Source organism: Jaculus jaculus, chromosome 9 (assembly GCF_020740685.1).
Source record: "Jaculus jaculus isolate mJacJac1 chromosome 9, mJacJac1.mat.Y.cur, whole genome shotgun sequence".
NCBI lineage: Eukaryota > Metazoa > Chordata > Mammalia > Rodentia > Dipodidae > Jaculus > Jaculus jaculus.
In genome coordinates, this window is record NC_059110.1 from 12,346,839 (window position 1) to 12,364,371 (window position 17,533).

Below are 17,533 nucleotides of genomic sequence, written 5' to 3' on the forward strand. Positions count from 1 at the left end.
AGAGCCCAGCAGGAATGTGCAACCTTTGACACTGTGACTTGGTGGTGTCATCTACACAGTCCACGCTCAGAGAATCAGGTTAAGCAAGTGACCCCTCCCTCAGAAAAGAGTTAAACCTATAATGTTTTAGGTGAGCTTACGATTTTGTGTTGGGCTTTATTCATAGCCATCCTGGGCCACACATAGCCCATGGGCCATGTGTTTGACACACTTAGTGGAGAGTTTGAATGTGCTTTTTTTTTTTTCTTTCTCAAGACCAAGGGAGTGCATTCATTTGCTGATTATCTTACTGGTTCTGAGGATATTTGGAATTTGGGCTTTTGAGTAGTTTCTTTCTTTTTTTCTTATTTATTTATTTTTCTTGTAGAGGTGGAGTCTCTTTTTAGCTCAGGCTGACCTGGAATTCACTTTGTAGTCTTAGGGTGACCTTGAACTCATGGCGATCCTCCCTACCTCTGCCTCCCCAGTGCTGGGGTTAAAGGCGTGCGCCACGACGCCTGGCTTTAGTTTTCTTTCTTCATGGGATAATATAAGTAAAGGTAAGATACGGAGTTAGAAGCATAGATGCTTATATCTGAAAGAAACCCAGGCGATTTTCAACCCAGTTTCCAGACGTGACGTTTGGTTTCTTCACAGTAAATTGACCAGCAGCGGGGCAGGAGGTCAAGTAGAAGCAGAGCTGTGACTGGGGCTGTGTGAGGGTGTCCATTCCCATGGCGGCAAGCTAAGCCACAGGCGGGGTGCCAGATGCCAGAGTTCACTATCACCTAGGTAACAGTGGATTTCAGCCAGGGTAATAAACCAAGTTCACTGTGATAGGAAGTAAGAAATAAAAAAGAAAAAGGTGAGTTTTATTGGGTGACATAAGTGCCTGCATCATGGGCTGGGAAGATGGATCAAATGCTTCCTGCGCAAGCCTGAGTTTCCTGATGCCTGGAACTCACACGCTGCTTCGGGGGGCGGGGGGGGGGGTTGCTGATCCCTGCACACCTGTGGTGAGAAAGGAGGAGACAGAAGAATCTGCTAGAAGTTTACTGGCCAGCTAGCCAGGCAAGTGGAGTGGTGAATGAGAGACCCTGCCTCCGATGAGGTGGAAGGTGGGGACCAGCACCCCAAGTTACCCTCTGACCTTCGAACATGCTCCGTGATATGCTCATGCCCACGCTCTTGCACATGGGCACACACATGCATCATACACACACCAAAAAAAAAAAAAAAAATGCCATCGTATTTGTAGTGTGCATACACAACTGGTTAAAACTCACTGAACTATAAAACATTGAATATTAGAACTCCATTGTGTATAAATAATTCCTTAACAGAGCTGACTAAAAGAAAATATTCAGTTAGATAAAAAGTTACTAGGGATCGGGCTGGAGAGATGGCTTAGCGGTTAAGCGCTTGCCTGTGAAGCCTAAGGACCCCGGTTCGAGGCTCGGTTCCCCAGGACCCACGTTAGCCAGATGCACAAGGGGGCGCACGCGTCTGGAGTTCGTTTGCAGCGGCTGGAGGCCCTGGCGCGCCCATTCTCTCTCTCTGCCTGCCTCTTTCTCTGTCGCTGTCAACTAACTAAATAAAAATGAACAAAAAAAAATTTTTTTTTTAAAGTTACTAGGTATCTCCCAGAACACATTCCAGTCTTTTATTGGAGAAGTGGGTGATAACAGTTTCTCTGCTTTTAAATTGAGTGTGATTATAGAAAATGATTTCGTTCAGATCTATAAAATGACATGAAAAAGATATTAGGCTCAGCTAATTCCAGACTAGGCTGGTCTGGGCTGTTTTTCTGGCTGGCGGATTTGTCATCACTGTGTGTGTGTGTCAGTGCTAGGAGCTCCGTGGTGGCTTGGTGGTTCTGTAGACCGGTCCTGCCAAGGGCCAGGTGTTGAGAATTTCAGGCTTTGTGGGCTGGGTGGTCCCTGACACACCTCCTCAGGACTGCCGACGACAGACGTGTCAATGGACTTGTCCTGTGTGCTGTACTTGCCCAGCTGTGGGCGACAGCTTTGGCATTGTGGGGGAACGCATCAAAATGGGCATTTGCCCAGCCTCACCAGTAGGGCAGGATAGGAAGTTTGGACTGCAGAGAAGTTTGCAAGAGGGCGAGGGATGCCCTGCTCACCTGAGGGAAGTGAGTCCGTGAAGGACGGGACGGGTTTGCCCGGGCGGAGTTACACGGGAGCCGTTCAGAGGGTGAGGGGCTAACATGACCACCAGTGTCCAGATTATTGTAGAAACCTGGACAAGGAGTGAGCTCGAACTGTGACTATTCGGATGGAGGGGAGGGGCGGTGATGAGAAGGTGTAAGCTTTGTTATGATAACAAAATATCTGCGATAATCAGCTTTCAAAGAGGAAAGGTTTATTTATTTATTTTTTTAAAGTTTATTTATTTATTTCAGAGAGAGGGAAAGAAATAGGCAAGGGGGAAGAGAGAGGGAGAGAGAGAGAAAGAGAGAGAGAGAGAGAGAACCTAGTATCTCCTTCAAGGGCAGCGCCCAAGTGACCTAACTTTCTCCCACTAGATTCGCACTTGGTAGATCTCCCGCCTAGACCTGTAGACAAAGGCCCGTGAAGAACCTCGTCTAAGCCAAAGGAGTCCTGAGGCCTCAGCGTGTGGGGTTCCTTTTGTCTTGTGCTGTGCCCCCTGCCCCACCCCCAGAAATCCTGCTGGGAGTTTTGGCTTCATTGGCAAAGGTCTGTCAATCAGGGCAATTCCTCTAGGTGTTCAAATTATACAGCCCAAAGTCAGCCCACCGGCCAGGGCCAGACACAAATGGATCCTTTGTAGTTGGTTAAAGTGAAGATCCCACAGAGACTGCCTCCCCCAAAAGGGAGCTCTCAGAGCAGTGGGGGCAGGGGAGAGGGAACTTAAGAGGAAAACCCAATGGGACTCCAAGCAACTTGTCATGTGTTCTTCGTGTATTAAAAGTTTCCAACTTAAAAAAAAAACAACAACAACAAAAAACGAAGGCAAAAACAAAAACAAAAACCTTTGTAAACATGAAGAAAGCTGGAGTGACATAAGCAAGTCATTCCAAAGTGATAGCCTTGGGTGACCCTGTCATCTGAGAGGGCACTTGAAGGTCCCACCCATGTGCCACACTTGAGTTTTGGAATGTTCTGGAATCAGCTCTGTTTCCTGCATACTGTCCTCTCGTGAAGCCACACCGTATTGAGGTTCAACTTGCAGCCCGACTTTTTGCTCTTGAAAGGTGTTCCTGTTTGGGAAAAGTTGTCTTCTTGGCCTTGCTAAACATCCCGTTCCTTGAAGAAAGAAATGGCCATAAGTAGATTTGAGAAATAGGCAAACCAGTGGTTAATTGTAAATTCTAAAACTCTTAGATCAGTTTACTAAAAACGGAGGTCTCCCTTCTCTGTGCTCTGTGCAGTAGTTGACGTTAGCCGTTCATGAATGGCTAATTGTATTCTAGACAATAGGGGAGTTGAACAATAAATAGGTCATGGTGTGTTGGGATAACACAACTTGGTGATGCTATTTCTGACTCCTTATATTCAAGATCTGCTTGCCTTGGGGGCAGCTGTAAGCCAGGGTAGATTCTGTATGTAGGCTATGATATGATGTCTCCACTTGATAGTTCTCCAAATTAGGCAACTTCTAGTCAGTTGAGATCACACTGCTTATATTTCCCCTGGAATCCTCAAGGATGTTCTTGCCTGCCCTGTGTCCTTCCACTTTCAACTTCTCATTATTCCAGCTTGTACTCTAGAGCTTTTCCATACTCCATCTCAGCCTTTGCTCCTGTGTTTAGACACTTTCTTCAGACACCAGCGCTACTTCTGCAATCCTGGTTTCTTAGTGATTTTATGTTTGCAAGCTAAAGCGAACTCTGGCCTCACCCTCTTATCTTTCAGGGGTGATGTTTACTGACCATCCAACAGTACAGAGTTGCTTCGTTGTAATTTATTCAGGGCATGCAGACTAACCTGAGCCGGCCACCTTCATGCTTGTATTCTGAGCCCTATGCTTACGTAGCTTGGTAAGCATTCATTTCAGTTCTGTTGGTCCACAGTCCTGGCTTATTTTGTTTGGAAAAACATAGTTTATCACACGTGCCTGAATATGCAATTAAACATCGCTAGGTTTGTATTTATTTGCTAAGGGGATGTCTGACCGAGGTCTCTGAATGGATGGTTTCTTCTGAGGCCTCCTTGGCTTATAGATGATCCTTATTTCCCTGTGTCCTCACATAGTCTGTGTGTCTTCAGCTCCTCTCCCTATAAGGACACTAGTCATATGGGTTGAGACAGTGCTAATGATGATGGCATTTTAACTTGATTACTGCTTTGCAGATTCTCTAACGATATTCTGAGGTCCTGGGGGTTAGGATGCCAGGACATGAATTTTGGATGGATATGGCCTTGGTCATGACAGGATTTAAATGCTTAACATAATTGTCCCAAACTTTTATGACCAGTTAAAACACAAGTCCTCTTTAAAGCTTAGAAGTAGTCTAAGAGAAGACAGCATCTGGAATGGGAGGAGGCTGTAGGGTCTGGAAGATGCCCAGATAAGAATTTCCACAATCCCATGTTACAGCCATGTTCATCAGGTAGAGCGCAGAAGAGCACGGCTTGTGGTCAGCAGACCCAGTGTGAATTTGAATTCTTCTGTGGTCAGTGGAAGGAAAGAACTGAAAACCCTTCTCCTAGTGTCTCGGCACCATGTGGCTGTGGGCTGCTTAGTTACCTGTATTCTAGAAGTCCTAGTTTATTTAACTATGAAACCAAGACCAGGATAGTTAGGAGGCTGTCCTCCCGCCTTGTCCCTTGTCACTGTTTCTCGCTGCAGGCAGATCCTGCCCGTCTGCACAGAGAATTGACCTTGGGTGGCCTGCTGCTGGAATGGCCTTGGGCTGTCAGGTGGGACATTCATCTCAAGACTTGCGATGCTCTGCATGCTCTCGGTCTCCACCCAACCAAAGGCAGCTGATGGGAGGAAAGTTTGTATTTTGGCTTACAGACTTGAGGCGTCACGATGGCAGGGGCAAGCATGGCATGAGCAGAGGCTGGGCACCACCCCTGCCACAGCAGGTGGACAACAGCAGCAGGAGAGCGAGCTGATCTCCAGCAAGGGGGGGGGGGGGCGGGAGGGTGAGGCCTCTAGCGACACAAGTCTTCCAGCAAGGCTCAGCCTCCCAAACTGCCACCAGCTGGGGATGAAGCTTTCAGAATGTTTGACTTTTGGGGAAATCTGATTCAATCCCCCACACCAGCCCGGAGGAATACCCACTCAAGCAACATAGATTTTGCGAGCGTTAAATGAGTTTATTTGTGTGTGCCGAAAGCCTGTGCATCCACCTTTCTCTCTGTCGAATGGAGTGGGGCCGCAGTGTGCTTTCCACATACTTTGATCCTCTTAAATTTGGCATTTCATCCTTCATGCTGAGATTGAGGTTAGATAAATTTAATCTTTGGAAAAACTAAAATGACTTAACTAAGGTCAAATACATAGGCTGATTCAGAGTTTATTCCATTAAAACCATTATAAGAAGTTATCAGAGAGTTTTCTGTATATATAGGAACAAGGATTGGCAAGTTCTGTTTTTCTTTGCCTACTTTAGTCATTATATAAGTGCACTAAAATTTACGACACTGTTGGTGGCCATGGTATTTGGCTGGTAAAATTCACACAGATCAACACAATGTTGTTTTCTTCAGGTACTGGTGGCTGGTATCATCTCTTTTGTTTATTTCTATTTATTTGAGAGCAAGAGAGAGAGAGAGAGAGGGGGGGGGGGAGAGGGAGGGAGGGAGGGAGGGGGAGAGAGAGAGAGAGAGAGAGAGAGAGAGAGAATATGAATGGGTGTGCCAGGCCCTCCAGCCACTTCAGACGAGCTCCAGACGTGTGCACCTCTTTGTGCATCTGGCTAACGTGGGTCCTGGGGAATTAAGCCTCAAACCGGGGTCTTTAGGCTTCACAGGCAAGCTCTTAACCACTAAGCCATCTCTCAAGCCCAGGTGCCATCTCTTTTAAATTCTGTATTCATAAGAACATTACAGTTGCAAAGCTCAACATAAACAAGCTTAAGTTCAATAGAAAATTTGTTTCAATTTAAGTGGGAAATGCTTGGGGTACAAGTATCTCTTACAAGTTGGTCTGGGGCATCTTATCAGAATGTTTTGCTTCTCCTTCAAATGGATTTTTTGTTTTTTTGTTTGTTTTGAGGTAGGGTCTCACTCTAGTCCAGGCTAACCTGGAATTCACTATGTAGTCTCAGGGTGGCCCTGAACTCACAGTGATCCTCTTACCTCTGCCTTCTGAGTGCTGGGGTTAAAAGGCGTGCACCACCACGCTTGGCTCAAATGGATTTGTTCTCAGAAAAGTGACAAGAAAAATGTTTGTGAACATTGCCAGGCTTAGGGCCTTAAGCCTTCTGGTTGGGAAGGAAGAAAGAGTTTTTCCTTCTTGTGTCTGCATGTCAGATATCAAGAAGGTTCTGACTGGTGCTGCTTAAGTCACTTGGCTATCCCTGGCTAATGCCTCAAGTGTGATGGCCAGACTGGTCATGTATCAACCACTGTGACAATCCTCTTGATTGAAAAACCCCACTGGGAGAGAGATGGTATCCCAAAGGAAGGGTTGCTTAGGAAACAGATAACATACATCTGGTACAGATAGCTGGCATTGCAAATTCTCCAGGGATCAATGTTTTTCCTTCTAGTTTACGGGGAATGGGATGGTGCCCATCACAAAATTGTGCTGGGTTCATTTGAGAATTGTGCATTGGGCATGTCCAGCCTGCTTGGGTGGAGAAGATTCCATCAGGGATACCTTATAGGGGTGATCAGGGAGTAGCGGCATTATTTGGTGATGGCTGAGATTGAGTTAAATGTGGAAACATTTGTGGGTAAAGGGACACCATGACAATAATGGACATTTCATGTTTTTTGGTAGGGTTGGATGACTGCCTGCAGCCGTATGTCCACAAGTTTGAGCGGGAGAAGATTGACGGGGAGCAGCTGCTGAGGATCTCCCATCAGGATCTCGAGGAGCTGGGGGTGACACGGATCGGACACCAGGAGCTGGTATTGGAGGCTGTCGACCTTCTCTGTGCCCTGGTTAGTTGAGGACATGGTTCTGTGAAAGACTTTCTTTAGCATTGTGACCTTCTGAATTCTTACTGTGATTCAGCACATCGTCATTTTCTCTTTCTTTCTTTCTCTCTCTTTTTTTAAAAACTATTTATTGATTTGAGAGAGAGGGGGAGGGAGAGACAGAGGGAAGGAGGGAGGGACAGAGAGAGGGAGACAGAAAGGGAAAGGGAGGGAGGGAGGGAGAGAGGAAGAAAGAAAGAGAGAGACAGGGAAGGAGAAGGAGAGAGAGAGAGAATAGGAGAATGGGCATACCAGGGATTCCATCCACTGCAAATGAACTCCAGACGCATGTGCCACCCTGTGCCTCTGGTTTATGTGTATTATGTGGAGTTGAAACCGAGTCCTTAGGCTTTGCAGGCAAGTGCTTTAACGGTTCCAGCCCTGCATCATTTTCTTAATGATCCATTGGAAAAATAAGAAAGCAATAAAAAACAAACAAACAAACAAACCCCCCATGAAGATAGTGTAAGAAGGGAGAAGGGCTGGGGGTGACTCAGGTGTTAAAGTGCTTGCTCTGTAAACTGGGGGAACTGAATTCGATCCCCAGAACCCACATCAGTGCTGCAAGTGGCGGCACATGCCTGTCATCCCAGTCTTGGGGTGGGGGTGGAGACAGGGAGCCCCTGGGTTCATTGGCTGCCTCAAAGGACAAGGTGGAGAGTGACAGAAGAAGACCTCTGGCCTCCACATGCGTGCTCACGCACTGAAGACACACGTGTGCCTCTACACATATAAAGACAAACACATTTATACATGCCGAGAATACACACCTGCAAAGAAAAGGGGGGAGGAGAGGAGAACGAGGTGTTTACTAGAGGAAATGTTGGCAAATGATAATGTTAAAAATGGCCCATGGGCTGGAGAGATGGCTTAGCGGTTAAATGCTTGCCTGTGAAGCCTAAGGACCCCGGTTCGAGGCTCAGTTCCCCAGGTCCCACGTTAGCCAGATGCACAAGGGGGCGCACGCGTCTGGAGTTCGTTTGCAGAGGCTGGAAGCCCTGGCGCGCCCATTCTCTCTCTCTCCCTCTATCTGTCTTTCTCTCTGTGTCTGTCGCTCTCAAATAAATAAATAAAAATTTAAAAAAATGGCCCATTACCTTTTTAAAATAAAGTTCTATTAGCACACAGTATGCATTGTGCTTTAAGGACAGAGTTGAGTTGCAACTGGGACTATGTAGCCCTCCAAAGCCTGAAATATTTACTACCTTGTCCTGCACAAAACAACAGTTGACCTTTAAAAATTATCTGTATTGGCTCTACTGTTTTCTTTCTTTATTTATTTGGGGGTGGGAAGACAGAGAGATAGAGAGAGAGAAAGGAGAGAGAGAGAGAGAGAGAGAGAGAGAGAGAGAGGGAGAGAGAACGGGTGCAAATGAACTCCAGACACATGCACCACTATGTGGTTTATGTGGAAATTGGGGAACTGGACTGGGGCGAGCAGACTTTGCAAGCGTGCACCTTTAACCACTGAGCCATCTAAGATGGAGACAGTGTTGAATGCAAACACCTTCTAACTGGATGAGAAATGCTTAAATATCTTTGTTACTCTAAAAGCATGTGAGTCTCACAGATATTCATACTGTTGAAATAACTGTCTTTGCTTGAAATGATCACCCAGAAGAAATGGCAGGTGGTTGGGAAGAACTGTTCAGGGCCCAGTCCTTGCTTGACACCTGTGGTTTTGGGAGCAGCTTCTTAGACGGGTGCCGAAACACCTGGAAGGGTGTTTGTTTACAAACTGCTCGGCAGTGGGTGGAGTCAGGCACCGGGCTAAGAATGCATTTTAGAATTTGAACACCCGCTTCACATTCAGGCTGGGTTAGTAATGCTCTGAGCCCGAGCCAGGGGTATATACAATGACATCACCCAGAATGCCGGGAACGAAGGCTCTCGGTGATGTCGCCGCGGCTGCTCTATGTTCCGGTGATGACATAACACTCGCCGCTGCCCCTGTTCTTCTTCTTAAAATGGACAGAGCCTTGTCTCCGGGGCAGAGATGCAGTCTTGTTTAGGAAAGGAACGGGGGAAATTATTTGTGGTGGATACATGAGCTGCCACCGGGGAGACGCTGTGGCCAAGTGGCCTGAGGGTTGGCCTGAGAGGCAGGATTCTTGCGTTGCAGCCCTGGCCCCGCGCCACGCTACTTGTCCGTCCCGTGAGCCCTGGGGAAATGGGGCGTCTGTTTTCTCCATCTGTACAGTAACTCTCACCTTCGATGTGGCCGGGCCCCGCACCCCGTGGGCTGTGGCTGGCTCAGGATGGGCCCGAGCGTCCTGTCGATTCTGAAAACCGTCTGCTGTTCTCTTTTCTGGGAAACGTGGCTTTGCGGTCCTTGCTGCTAGATGTTCCGTCTCCTCTGTCCCTTGCAGCCGCACACGGAGGACGAGGGAATTAACTGCGAAGGGCAGAGGACGGAGGCGGAGGGGCCGGGCGGCACGGGCACATCGTGTACGTAGGGGTAAACAGCCGTCATCTCTGCTCATTCGATTTGCTGTTTCCTCTTCCCTACCTCTTAAAATATCAGACCAAAATGAACAAAGCTGGGCAGATGCCAGGACCTCAAGCTGTATTTTATCTCCTACAATTTCCTTCTAATTTCCTCTGCAGACTGATGTCTGACCTCAGACTAGGCAGCAGCATGCTCCCCCACCCCCGACACGGCTCCTGGGGGCCGGGAGCTCTCCTTTGAGGGTTTTGCAAAGTGAGTGTCTTTTCTGGGGGGAGGAGGGAGGGGTTTAAACACAGTTTTTCTAAAATACCTCACCTTCATAAAGCTTTTAAATACTCTTACTGTAATGCATGTTCTGATTATACTAGTCATTTAATCTGATATCATACAGATCTTTGGGGAGGTGTGTATGTGTGTGTGTGTGTGTGTGTGTGTGTGTGTGAGAGAGAGAGAGAGAGAGAGAGAGAGAGAGAGGAGTTGTGGCTTTAAAGAGTTCATTTCCTAGGCACTTCATGTAGGAAGTGTAGTTGTCCCTTGTATCATAAAAATGGTTTCCTCAGTTACCCAAGCTTAGTGATGTGGACTTCAGGGTAGATAGGAAGTGGGGGTAGAGCTAGGAGCAAGGAAGGAAGGAGGGAAAACTGAGCCCCCTGGGAAGGTGTGGAGCAAAGATAAGGGCAGATAGACTAGACAGGGGCCCGAAGGAGAGAGTGGTTGCTGACCGCTGTGCCACAGCTGGTGAGCAATGGCTACACAGAGTTCCAGGAGAGGAAACCATCCCAAGTCCAACTTTCCTTTTTTCTCTGGGACACAGGGTACTTGGCACAGACTCCAGAGTGTTCATTTCCATATGGGATAGTTGACGCCACACATGGCTGCTTCAAGGAGGAGGAGTCGGGATGAAGTAAAAACCTGTTTTCAGTGGTGCCAGCCCCATGGCACGTGCTTGATAGCTGCAGGTGGCTTTCCTGTTGGATTAGGGAGGTCTGTCACACGGCCCTGTTTGGAAGTGTGCGGTGGACAGCAGGAAAGTGTGTGGTTACCTGGGCTTTTTGCAAGTCAGCGAAGCCCTGGTTTCCTGACAGCAGAGGCTTAAGCACAGCTGATTTTTTAAAAAATTTATTTATTTGAGAGAGAGAGAGAAAGAAAGAGGCAGACACACACACACAGAGAATTGGTGAGCCAGGGTCTCTAGCCAGTGCAAACAAGCTCCAGATGTGTGTGCTACCTTGTGCATCTGGCTTTATTGGGTCCTGGGGAATCGAACCTGGGTTCTTTTTATAAGTGTGCCCACATTCACTTACATCTCCCTGTCCTTCCAGTTTCGTGATTGTTTTTTGGCGGGGGAAGGCGATCAGAGTAAATCCAGTATAACATGGAGAGAAACACTTCTAAGATACTACCTTCCCTAATTTTAAAAGTAGTGGGTTTGTTGAGGGAGGTTTAATGTCTTTTGCGACAATAAAAAACATTTAATCCTCCTTGAGATCAAGAAGTACATGCCACGCAGGAACTCAAAGTTCCAAGTAATCTGTGGCGCCGTCGGCTGTAGAAAGCCAGTTCTCTGCTTTTAGTCAATTCTCTTGATGTAAGTTGGCAGGTGGGTTAATTGACTGAGTGAGGGGACCTTTCCCGCTAATGAGAGTCTCAAGCTTTCAAACCAAGCTTCTTGCCCACTCAGTTGTGAGTCCTTGAATCTCAAAAGGCCATGATAAAAATCCATCTTTGACTTTTTGTCTTCTCTGTGGAGAAGAGGGTATTCTATGTTAGCCTTTGGAAAATAATAATGAAAGGGAGAAAAAATGAAATGAGTGAACATAAGATTTAAGTAGGTCATTGATGTGATTACAAGACACATTTATGCTTTGAAGTTTGTATCTTTCAACGTTTGTTTTTAAAAAACAACCTTTTCAGATAATCTGTACTTAACTCCTTTCAGAATGTCTATCTAAAATATATTTTAAAAATTTTTTGGTTTATTTTTATTTATTTATTTGAGAGTGACAAAGAGAGAAAGAGGCAGATAGATAGAGAATGGGTGCATCTGGGCCTCCAGCCACTGCAAACAAACTCCAGACGTGTGCGCCCCCTTGTGCATCTGGCTTACGTGGGTTCTGGGGAATTGATCCTCGAACTGGGGTCCTTAGGCTTCATAGGCAAGTTCTTAACCATGAAGCCATCTCTCCAGTCCCCTCTATTTCACATATTTTAATTGTATGTGTGTGCAGGTGCAGGTGGGCATCCATGTGAAGGCCAGTGGTCAACCTCGGGTGTCATCCTTGGGAATGCCAACCTTCTTTGAGACAGGGTCTCTTGTTGGTCTGGAGCTGACCAGTTAGGCAAGACTGGCTGGCCACTGAGCCCCAGGGGGTCCTCTTGTCTCTGCTTCTCCAGTACTGCTATTATAGGCCTGTGCCACCACGCCTGGCAATTTCATGTATGTACTGTGGGTCAAATTGAGGTCCTCATGCTTGTGAGGCAAGTACATTGTGACTAAGCTATCTTCTAGTCCGTCCATCCAAAGACATTTAAAGATGTTCTTAAAACATCTTTAAAAATGTCTTAAACTTAAATTTACACTTCCAGTAAAATTTGTTTGTTGGAGTGCATTTACTTTTTATTTGTTTATTTATTTATTTGAGAGAGGAGGGCAGGTATGAGCACACCAGGGCTAGCCACTGCAAACAAATTCGAGATGCATGTGCCACCATGTGCATCTGACTTACGTGGGTCCCAGGGAATCGAACCTGGGTCCTTAGGCTTGGCAGGCAAGTGCCTTAACAACGAAGCCATTTCTCCAGCCATAAAATGCTTTGACTAAAGCCGAAGTCTTTTTAGTTTTTGCTTGTGTGTGTTGCGGGCAGGGTATGTACTCGTGTGGGCCATGACACCACCCCATGCACTCGCCTGCTGTGGCCAGGGCAGCACACTGCGTGTTCCACGCTTCCCAGTCTTTCTCCCGCTCTCCATTTGAACCGGAATCTCTTGCTGACCCCAGAGGCTGCTGTTCTTCCTCGAGCGTGAGTGCTTCCCACGTGGTTCCTGCGCCCCCCTCCTGTGGCACCGGGTTACGCATATGGCCGCGTCCATCTGTTTACATGGGACCTGGACATTTGAACTCGGGCCTCCTTCATGTCCTCATGCTTGTGCAGGAAGTGCACTTGACTGCTGAGCCGCCTCTAGCCCAGTCATTGGTTGTTATTAACTGTCACTGTTGGGAACAAGTTTCTGCAAACCTCTGAGAAACTATTGATGCTTTCAGTGTATGGGTGATGCACGTCCTAACCCCTTTCTGTCCCTGAAGACTATGGGGCTGGAGTCAGCTAAGAGGCTCCTAATATATTAGAGGGGTGAACATGCCAGGATAGCATTTTTTACGAATTAAACACCTTCGTTAGTTCATGCTAGATCTGGGGTATCTAGCCACTTTTTCTTATTATTTGTCTATGTATTTATTTATTATTTTGGTTTGTTGGGAGATCCACTCTGTCGTCCAGCTCCTGCCTCAGCCTTCTAACAGTTGGGATAACAGTAATGCACCCCCACGCCTGGCCAACTTTCCTTATCCTCATCTAGTCTCCGTCTTATTTTTTTTTTTAATTTTTATTAACATTTTCCATGATTATAAAATATATCCCATGGTAATTCCCTCCCTCCCCACCCCCACACTTTCCCATTTTCCATCTTATTTTTTAAAAAAATTTTATTTATTTGTTTGAGAGTGACAGACGGAGAGAGAAAGAGGCAGAGAGAGAGAGAGAGAGAGAGAGAGAGAGAGAGAGAGAGGGAGGGAGGGAGAGAGAGAAAGAGAGGGAGAGAAAATGGGCACATCAATGCTTCCAGCCACTGCAAACAAACCCAGACACATGCGCCCCCTTGTGCATCTGGCTAACGTGGGTCCTGTGGACTGAGCCACTAGCCAGGGTCCTCAGGCTTCACAGGCAAGTACTTAACAGCTAAGCCATCTCTCCAGCCCCTCCGTTATTTTTGATGTTGTCTCTTGTCCTTTTCTTGGGCATGGTGTGTGGAGGAGGGGATGTACAGCATACACATGAAAAGCTGGGTGAAGATCCCCCGATTAGAACCCTGGTGCTACTACGAATTAGCTGCCTAGTTTGGTCAGTATTCTTTTTCTGTGTCACCATTTCTTCACCTGTAAACTAGAAATGCAGGTTGAGTGTTCGTAATCTGACAATCTGAAATCTGAAATGCCTCCAAATGTGAAGCATTCTGAGTGTCAACATGAGGTCAGAAGTGAAGAAATCCCCACCTGCCCCTTGGGCGGGTCATCGATAAGATATATATAGCCACTCTAAAACAGGTATACAGTTTCCTTCAGGCTGTATGTATAAGGTGCACAGGCAAGGAAAATGAGTGTCATTTTCATATGTGGGTCCCATCTTCAAGATAGTCATGTATAGGCAAATATCCCCAAATCCAAAATCATCTAGCATCCAAAAAACTTCTGGTCCCAAGCATTTCAGATGAGGGGTACCCAACTTGTGATAACACCTTTCCCTCCACCGTTCTTTTCCTTGAGAAGATAAATGTCAAAACATTTGGCCCCGTTCTTGGCATACAACAAGTGTCTAGTATATTGTGCTCAGTTTTTTTTAAAGATTTTATTTTTATTTATTTATTAGAGATAGAAGGAGGTGGGGAGAGAATGGGTGCACCAGGGCCTCTAGCCACTGCAAACGAACTCCAGATGCATGCGCCACCATGTGCATCTGGTTTACATGGGACCTGGAGAATTGAACTGGGGTCATTAGGCTTCACAGGCATGTGCCTTAGCCTCTAAGCCATCTCTCCAGCTCTGTGCCCAGTTTTTAAGTGGTACCAGATTCATGCTTTGGAATGCCATTGTGACAGTATCACGTAAGCCCAGAGCATTCTCCTTTTTGTTATGGATTGAGGATGCATGTATATCACAGAACACAAAACCCTTACCCCATCTCCACAGCCACTTCAGGCTTACGTGTTGAAATTTATGGGTATGTTTTGAGGTGCTGGGGTTAGAACACAGGACCTTGTTCATTTTAGGCAAGCGCTGTATCACTGGGTGACATCCTCATCCTGAGGTTGGATGTTTTATATTTATTTGTTTGAGAGAGAGAGAGAGGCAGATAGATAAATAGACACAGAGAGAGGGGTAGATAGAGAATGTATATTAGGCCCTCCAGCCAGTGCAGATGAACTCCAGACCGCATGTACCACCTTGTGTGTCTGGCTTCACGTGGGTACTGAGGAATTGAACCTGGGTCCTTTGGCTTCGCAGGCAAGCCTCTTAACCACTAAGCCATCTCTCCAGCCCAAAATTGATAGATGTTTTTACAGTACCCGTTGCTCACAAAGCACACAGGGTAGTAGGTCTAGAGAGGAACGTTCTTTTCGGCAGGGGAGCCAGCGGAGCTGAACTTACTCTCTCTTCGTCACCCTCTGTGGTGGCAGAAGTGGGGAGGGGCCCACCGAGAGCCACGGTCCCGCCGGGGTCGAAGTTGGCAGCGTGTTGGAGAGAGAGCCTCTGGAGGACGCACACTCGCTGCCAGGGAAAGCATGGCGGCAATGAGCGTAGGAGACATTCTTGGTTGCCACGTGTGGGGAGTGAGTTCTTGGTATCTAATGGGTAGAAGTTGGGGTGTGCCATGGTGCACACTATCCCCGCCCCATAATGGTCACTCTGTGCTGTGCAGCAGTGCACTGAGCTTGGAGAAGCCCGGCTCTGGATTGAGTGGCCAGGAATCCTCATACAGAACAGACCATGTGGCCAGGCCCTGGTGATCAGAATGGGCTGTCCATGCCAAGGTCGGTGGGAAAGCCATTGCAGGAAGAGAGACCAGTAGGAACAGATTCCTCAAGGCAGGAGGAAGCTGTTGGAGGGACCGAGAGAAGGCAAACACACAAACTTAGATGGGGTGGACTGTAAGCCCCCCCCACACACAGGATTTCATGTGTGTGTGGGTTGTATGAGGCATTCCAGCATATTCCTGTTATTCAAAGCCTCCTGAACCCAGTATGAGAGCTCTGGACATTGCTGATGGTTTTGAATTTTTTCCTTCTCGTTTGATTTCCCACTTAGAATTATGGCCTTGAAACGGATAACATGAAGAACTTGGTCCTGAAACTGCGGGCCTCCGCCCACAACCTGCAGAACTACGTCAGCAGCCGGCGGAAGAGCCCCGCTTACGATGGGAACGCGTCCCGCAAGCCCCCCAACGAGTTCCTGACGTCCGTGGTGGAGCTCATTGGCGCGGCCAAGGCCTTGCTGGCTTGGCTGGACCGGTAAGACGCTGTGTGCCCATGCGCCTGACACGCTGGGACGCCTGTACGCTTTCTCAGGAAGATAAACCACTGTCCCTTGTGTGTCCTTCCTGTGTCTCAAAAGTCCAGCATCAGAGAGAGATTCTAGGCTTCCTTTGGAAGTTTTTTTTTTTTGTCTTCCAAGGTAGAGTCTAGCTCTACTCCAGGCTGACCTGGAATTACACTGTGTAGTCTCAGGGTGGCCTTGAACTCATGGCAGTCATCTTCTGCCTTCCAAGTGCTGGGATTAAAGACTTACGCCACCACGCCTTGCTCTGGAAGTTATCTTTTTTTTTTTTTTTAACTTTATATTTATTTGCAAGCAGAGAGAGAGAGAGAATGAGAACGAGCCAGTCTCCTGCCTCTGCAAATGAACTCTAGATCCATGGGCCACTCTGTGCATCTGGCTTTATGTGGGTACTGGGGAATCAACACAAGCCATCCGTCTTTGCAAGCAAACACCTTTAACCACTGAACAATCTTCCCCAGTCCTCCTGGAAGTAATCTAAAAGGTCAGCAGTAGGAACACATTAACCCCAGCTCAGAGAAGGAAAAACTGCTAAAGGTTGTGTTTTATCAGATTAAACATTAATGCTTGAGGATGGGGCTGCTCTGAGGCAGTTAATGGACTTCACTTGGTTCATTTTTGAATGCAATTTTGGTCTAGTTGTTTCTCTTTCTTTTTTTTTTTGTTTAAAATTTATTTTTATTTATTTGAGAGAGAGAGAGGGGGAGAGAGAGAATGGGCACACTAGGGCCTCTAGCCACCGCAAATGGAACTCCAGATGCATGTGCTACCTTGTGCGTCTGGTTTAGATTTGTCCTGGGGAATCAAACCTGGGTTCTTTGGCTTTGCAGGAAAGTGCCTTAACTTCTAAGCCATCTCTCCAGCCCATCAATCTTTTTTTTTTTGTCTTGTTTTTGAAATTCAAATTTCTGTTTGATGTGTCATGTGAGAGGAAATCATTATGTAAAAAATAAACTTAAGCTGGGCATGGTGGCGCATGCCTGGGAGGTAGAGGATTGCAGTGAGTTTGAGGCCACCCTGAGACTCCATAGTGAATTCCAGGCCAGCCTGGGCTAGAGTGAGACCCTATCTTGAAAAACAAACAAAACAAAACAAAATAAGCTTAAGCCAACCTGTTACGGAGCTGCGCTTGCCACCATACCTTGCGGGGCAGGTGGATTTGCCATGCCTTCGGCACACCTTCCTTTTACTCACATTTCTGTTACTTTTCAGGGCTCCATTCTCAGGGGTCACCGACTTCTCAGTCATGAAGAACAAAATCATTCAGCTCTGCTTGGACCTGACGACCACAGTGCAGAAGGTCAGGAGCTCACTGTTATCACTTCCTCATGTGGCCTCTCCCCTTTCCCCTTTCTGCTTTGAAGGGTTTTCATACAGGTATGAAGGTCCCTCTTCTCTTCTCCCATCAGAATTTAGGAGAGAGAAAAGGTTTTATACTCGTATCCCCAGTGGGGTTCTAGCAAAACTGGCCAGTGGCTTTGGAATCAGGAATTACTTTTTAGAATAGCTGAGCCAATACACTTTATACCTCCTCTAAAAATCTGGAGTGGTTTTTAAAACAAAAAAATAGAAATGGTCGAGCCAGGCGTGGTGGCACACGTCTTTAATCCCAGCACTCGGGGCAGAGGTAGGAGGAGC

At 47.0% G+C, this 17,533-nt stretch overlaps 1 protein-coding gene across 1 annotated transcript in view; it reads left to right on the forward strand.

Moving 5' to 3' along the window:
- Window positions 1-17,533, forward strand: part of Cnksr3 (CNKSR family member 3) — a 105,867-nt gene that overhangs the window by 48,140 nt on the left and 40,194 nt on the right. The window contains exons 2-4 of the mRNA XM_045158518.1: window positions 6,919-7,082; window positions 15,647-15,849; window positions 17,108-17,195. Of these exons, the coding sequence (XP_045014453.1) occupies window positions 6,919-7,082; window positions 15,647-15,849; window positions 17,108-17,195 (455 nt within the window). The remainder of the gene's footprint in view (window positions 1-6,918; window positions 7,083-15,646; window positions 15,850-17,107; window positions 17,196-17,533) is intronic.